The 6,888-nt window shown below is 42.8% G+C and overlaps 1 protein-coding gene across 1 annotated transcript; it reads left to right on the forward strand.

Moving 5' to 3' along the window:
- Positions 1–3,758: 3,758 nt before the first annotated feature.
- LOC107279818 (F-box/LRR-repeat protein 4) lies at positions 3,759–5,713 on the forward strand. Its single transcript, XM_015765351.3, has one exon. The coding sequence runs from the start codon at positions 3,969–3,971 to the stop codon at positions 5,436–5,438; it is 1,470 nt and encodes a 489-aa protein (XP_015620837.1). The 5' UTR covers positions 3,759–3,968; the 3' UTR covers positions 5,439–5,713.
- Positions 5,714–6,888: the final 1,175 nt, after the last annotated feature.

Genomic DNA, 6,888 nt, shown 5'->3' on the forward strand with positions numbered 1-6,888 from the left:
CCTTTCGCTATCACCCGTTTATTTGTTTATCCAGTCTATCACGGCTTTTATTTAACTGCCTTTAAACCTTTAAAAAATACACCTTCTAGTTTTTAGAGTCCATTGTCTCGACAGGTTCCGTTACTATAATTTTTAGGAGAGTTGTCAAACGTCAATATTGTATTTCTCTATGATCCGCCTGTTGTCTCCCATATTTATTGTTGTTAGGATTTTAAAAATTGAACATAACTATCGTTGGGGTTCATCTTTTACTTTCTAGAAATCCACCCAACCGTCGCCGGCTTCGCCATACTATACGCATGTATTTTTATTATCATTGAGATTTTAAAAATCGAACATGATTATCACTGTGATTTACTTTTTACTTTCTAGAAGTCCCGCCAACTGTCGTGATCGTGACTTGTCTATCGTCCCTCCTCTTAATCATCATTGAGATTCTGCAACCAACATACTCCTTTACGGTCCTAATATCCTCTCCTCTTGATTGTTATATGTCATCATTAAGTTTTAGATGGACTATTTTTTAAAAAAAATCGATATTTTTCATTCCAATATTTTCTTATTTTCCTACTTGAACTCTTAGAATTATTTATCTATTTTCAATTTTTTTTATTTTTTATTTTGAATTTTAAGGATTCATTTCTCTACCTGCCAACCGCCATCGGTTCCACACCACTATACTCCTGTATGGCATGCCGGTTGTCTGCCTTATTTATTACCATTGAGATTTTTAAAATAAAACAAGATTGCAATTTTTTAATCCAAAAAAACATGATTGTTATTGCGATTTACTTTTTTACTTTATAGAAGTCCCGCCAACCGTCATGACTATGCTGCTCATCGTACTATCCGTCGTTCCACCTCTTAATCGTTCTTGGGGGTTCTATTTGTGGTTTTATTTATAATTTTTAGACGTCTCATCAACTGTTCAGCACCTTACTGTTTTACAGGCATATTACTTGTCCTTTTTTTATTGTTGTTTGTAATCGTTGATTATTTTTTGAAAAATCCATATTTTTTATTCTGATATTTTTTTATTTATAAAGTGTATTTCTACTTGAAATCTTATAGTTATTTTTCTATTTTCGGAATTTATTTTATTTTTTATTTCGAATTTTAATTATTCTGGTATTTAGTTCTATAAGGACTCTTCTTGATATTAATTATTTTTAATTCTGAATTTCAATTATTTCTAAATTGTATTCCTACTTTAACTCTCTTTTTCTCTTTTCTAATTTTAGAATTTATTCTATTTTTAATTTCGAATTTCAGATATTTCTAAATTGTATTATAATTGAATTCTTCTTTTCTTTTTCTCCGATTAATATGGGAATTTCTAGCCTCTACAGCCAAGGTGGTGCCTTTTTTCAAGACTGTTTCAATAATCTTATCTTAACTAATTAAAAGATTCATATTTTTTCTTTTGTCACTTTTTTTCATCCGTAATTTCGACCAAACGGCGCCCTCCGTCTCCGTCTCCGTCTCCGCACGTAATACGACCAAAGCAATGCAAAAAAAAATCAGAGATCAGAGATTCATACTAAATCCTAATCGTGCACAAGGGACAAATCACAACATCAAATATCGATTAAAACCCCATTGAGCAATTATAAATCTTACATGCATTGGAAAAAAGAAAAATAAAATAAAAATCACACAAACCATTGATGGTGCTGCTGCTCATAGTCCATACCATCAGCTTGAGTCCCCAAGCATTGGCCAGCGTGGCATGGCAACTGGGAGGAGACAACCATCGGTGGCTCGGACGGCGGGGCAATAGGGAGGAGGAGGCCTTGGCGGCTCGGTGAATGGCCATTGGCGGCAGCAGCGGCAGCGCTACATGAGGACGGTGGAGGAGGGGGCCATGAGGAGACGGTGTATGCTCGGAGGAGGAGGTGGAGGAGTCGATGAGGAAGAAGAGGCGGCGGCGGCGGCGCCGACACACGGCGTGCTACGCAGAGCGGAAGAGAAGGAGTGATGCTAAGTAGGGAAAAACAGCGGACCACGATCCGGAGTGGGAGAGAGGAGCGATGCGGGGTAGGAGAAACGGCCGGCGCACGATACGGAGTGAGAGAAGGCGGCGCACGATGCGGAGTGGGAGAGAGCCGGAGTTTTAGGGTTAGTTATTAGGTTGCTTTAGCTTGGTGGGCCAATTGGGCCAAATTTAGTCTGGTTGGTCTTTTTTTTATGTAATAAGTCCACTCTAACTCCCTCAATATCGCTTCAATTTAATTTATATCTCGAACCACAATAATGAATATTTTGACCCCTCACAATTAAAACCGGTTTAATTTAACTTTCTTAGTGGTTTTAAAGGACGGTTTAGCTGACATGACGCTTTAACTTAGTCTAACCTACCGAGTCATCCTACAGGACCCACCCATCAATGGCCCTTATATTTATTCTCTTCCTTTCCTTTCCCCTCCATCAGATCGGTGTTGCCCCATCTCTCCCCTTCCTCTCCACGTCGAGCCGCCGTTGGAGAGAAGCTCGGACGTCAAGGGGAGTATAGCTTTCAATGGAAGTGGTTATAGTATTTTTTTTTTCATAGCTTTACCGATCTGTCATGTATGTATTGATTTCTTTGTTAGTGATTAGTTTTAACGGTGTATTTTTTAAAAATATTATTCTTTTAAAGTGCTCATATAGCAAAAAATAATTATCTAATAAAATTTGAGTGAAATTTGTGTGGTCCCGATGCAACGCACGGACACTTTGCTATGCTAGACAGATTCAGATAGATGGAGATTCCAACTCTATCAATAAAAAAATGACACTATATCGTGCGGGTTGTTTAAAATATTAAATACTAGGTGAAACCCCGCGCATTACTGTGGGAATTTAGTATGATAACAATAAAAAAATAACGTGTAAAATAGCTAGATAACATCAGATTAAGTAAATTAATGTAGTTTATGATAATTTAAATTTAAATAGTATGTAGAATGGTGATTTAAAAGTAAAAAGTAAGGTGGTATGATTTTGGAAGAAGAAAAGTAGGGAGATAATTTGGACCGTAGATTAATCATCTAAAGACTAAAAACATTTGATGTGATATGACTTAATTAGAGGAAAAAAAGGAGAAAGTAATTCAGACCATAGATTAATCATTTAATCACTAAGTGAGGATGAACTATATATACTATATATAAGTATATAGGATATCATAAAATATAATAAAGATATACATTGAAACATTATGTGAATTATGTTGGATGATAATTTAACATGTTTGTATTTGAAAAGCTCTTAAATTATAAAAACTATAAAGATATACTGTAGTATGTTTGCATGATGTTTAAATATGATGATTGTTAGTGAATGATGATGTGTCATCTTGTTAATTAGTGGATGATGATGTGACATCTTGTTAGTGGATGATGATGTGACATCTTTGCATGTTAAGCTTCTATAAAGATACACTGTAGTATGTTTGCATGATGTTTAAATGTGATGATTGTTAGTGAATGATGATGTGTCATCTTGTTAATTAGTGGATGATGATGTGGTATTTTGTTAGTGGATGATGATGTATTATTTTTGCATATTAAGATTAAGAAGTTAGTGGAGAATAACTTTATAGCTAGATAGGATTCAGCAGTAAATGCCGAGTTCTACCACGACGGTACGCACGGCCGCACAGCAGCCGCACCGAATCCACACAACCGACAGAGACGTGGAGGCTCGCGCGTTGGGTCCACTGGGCCCCGCGTTAGAACACCTGCCTCAATCCCCGTTCAATCCTTCCTCTTTCCCCCACCCAAATACCCAATCTTGCAAGCCACAGGTCTATCTTCCTTCCCCTACCTTCCTTCCCCAAATCCAACGCACGCGCCGTGGCCCCACCCAAATCCGATGGCGAGCTGAGTCCCCGGCGTGCAACCACGGCGCCGACAAACTCCCGCCCCACCGCTGGAGGCGGCGGCGGAGGCCGTCGCGCTGCCGGATGCTGCGGCGGTGGCGTCGGCATGGACGCGGCGCTGTGCGACGACCTGCTGCAGGAGGTGTTCCGCCTGCTGCCGCGCGCCTCCGCGCCGGCTGTGTCCCTCGTCTCCCGCCGCTGGTACGCCCTCCTCCGCGCGTCGATTGCCTCCCTGACCCTCCGCCTGCCGGTCTCCTCCGACGCCTCGGTGTTGGCGCCGCTCTCTGCGCTGCTGTCTCGGTTCCCCTATCTCTCCGCCCTGGCGGTGGTCTGCACAGCCGCAACCGCCCAGGTCGCGGACGCGATGCTGCTCGTGGTCGCGTCTTCGCCGTCGGCCGCGCAGCTCTCCGGGCTGAGGTTCCTGCCTGATTCGGCTATCTCGCCTGCGGCGCTGGTTGCTGCCTGCCCAGCCTTCTACGGCCTCACCTCGCTTCACCTGACCGCCCTCCGTCCCCTCTCTTTCTGCTGGATTGCGTTCTTGCCCCGCCTCAAATCCTTCTACCTCGTCAACTCCGCTGCCGCCGCCGCCGTTGACTACGCCGGATGGAGCTCTGATGATGTCGACGGCAACGGTGAGACCATTGGCTCTTTGCCTCTAGAGAGGCTGTCTCTGTGCGGCATCTGCTCCGGCGACCGAGGGATCGGGTGGTTGTGGCGACGATGTGGGAACCTCCAGTGGCTTCAGCTGCGCGCCTGTGACGGCACTGGGGACGGGCCCTCGTCGCAGTTCTTCGCGGGATGCCTTGCTGGCCTGCTCGCGCTAGAGCTCCGTGCTTGTCGCTCCGTCTCTGACCACGTCCTCCTCCTCGCTGCTGATCGCTGCCGTGTGCTCAAGTCACTCCTGGTGTACGATGGCGGCAGCCGGGAGGCCCTCCACCGGTTCATCCACCAGCGTGGCGCAGCGTTGCACACGTTAGACCTCCGCCTCCCTCTCGACTTGCACAATGACCACCTCCTAGCGATCGGTGCCGAGGCCGAGCAAGGTCAGCAAAGCCAGAATGGCGGGCATAGCCTCGCTGCGCTCCGGCTTCAGAGCTGTGTGCTCATCACTGGCGACGGACTCCGGTCCCTCGCACGCACAACCACTGGAGCTGGTATCGAAGAGCTTGCCTTGGTGAACTGCGATGTGGTGGAACGGGAGCCTGGACTGCTTACCTTCCTCAGCCAGAGCATGCGCCGCCTTCGCCGTCTTGATTTGTCATACAACGAGACTCTCAGTGACAAGGAGGTTGGTGCCATGCTATCGTCCTGCCATAATCTAATTGATATCAGGCTCAGGGGTTGCAGGTGCCTCACTCGAGGATCTTTGGTATCGTTGCTCAGATACTGTGGCCGGTCAGTGGAGGTCATCGACATCACTCGCTGCCTTAGCATTGCAGCAGCCGATGTTGAATTATTTGCACAGGAAGCCACTCGATTAATTCAGGTAATCATCGAGGACAGCTTGTTGTCAGAGGAATTGCGGGCCATTGCACATAAGAAAGGCATAAGGGTTGGCCCATTGCGTTGCGATTGATAATTGTGATAAAAGGTAATCTTCTTCATAATGCCCCTCATAGATGCTTGAATCTGAGCAATCCCAACTCCCTACTTGAATGTGGGAATAAGGTTTCACAACGACATCTCACTACTTGTGTATATGAGTTTATATGTTCAAGTATGTATATATTATTAGGGAACCTATTATTAATTGCAAACTTGTCTGGCAATGTAAATTCAGCACCAAGAATTGTGCTGTTTTGTATGCTCCTAGAAATAACACGTGAAATAATACAGAAAACTTCAAATTCATCATTATTTTTAATCAGCAGAGTGACATTATACTAGAGTTGTCTGGAATTTCTCTCACATAGTGACACTGACACGCAGAGGATTTGCACCAATCTGTTGTGCATGTAAGTAGCCGTCTGTTTGTAATATAGGAGAAATGGATTGAGCACAAATGATGCCCTCATTAAACGGTCATACTGCTAAGTGCATTTGATACAAATTCAAATCTTCATATCTAATTAGATGGATCTGATTGCTTATTCCTATGCAATTCTGACTTTGCTTTTTGCACCGAATATCGGGGAATATAAAGTATGGCGGAAGGGGGCGATAATCGCGCGGGCCATGTCACCAAAAATTTTGCTGCCGTCTGATTGAGGTGTTGTTTGGATCAGGGACTAAACTTTACTCCCTATCACATCGGAGGTTTGGACGCTAATTTAGAGTATTAAACATAGACTAATTATAAAACTAATTGCTTAAATGAGAGCAAATTCATGAGACATTTTTTAGGCCCAGTTAATTCATAATTAGCACATATTTACTATAGCATCATCAATTAATCAATCAATATCAATATCAATATTTATACTACTAATTGGGTACTTTCTACGAGCTTACATGTTAACTGGAGAAATCTAATCGTTGATTAAATCAATTTTACTATCACGGCCGTACGCACAAATCTAATGTGGTGGGCTAATTTGCCTTCTAACTTCGTGGGCTCTTTGAGCCCATCTATTTTTTCTCTACAACAGATCAACAGTAATGGTCCCTCTTAAAAAAAAGAGAAAAAAAAGATCAGCAGTAATGGTGAGAGATACAGATCGGTCTCATCTCTCTGGTAGAAATTAACGATACAGAGAAATTAACGATACAGAGGTGTTAGAGAGGACCAGCAACCACAGGATACTCCATGCGATTGGTGACGATTTACAATCTCAAATCCTCTATAACTCAGGTACTATTTTGCCTCAACCTTGGACAGATTGGTTTTCATCGATAATAGTTAGGTGCCCGTGCGTTGCAACGGGAAAAATCACACCGGATGAAATCATGTTAAATAATCATGGAATGTAATTCCGTGGTAAGAAAACGTTAATAAGGCAAATATTAATATGATATACATCTATGTCAATGCATATTGCTTTTCATACTTTGTCGAGATAATGTTACACAAAACAACTACAATAAGT

Source organism: Oryza sativa, chromosome 11 (assembly GCF_034140825.1).
Source record: "Oryza sativa Japonica Group chromosome 11, ASM3414082v1".
Lineage (NCBI taxonomy): Eukaryota > Viridiplantae > Streptophyta > Magnoliopsida > Poales > Poaceae > Oryza > Oryza sativa.

What these genes read in the sequence shown, in the direction of transcription:
- LOC107279818 (XM_015765351.3), top strand. Translation starts at nt 3,969, where the DNA reads ATGGACGCGGCGCTGTGCGACGACCTGCTGCAGGAGGTGTTCCGCCTG.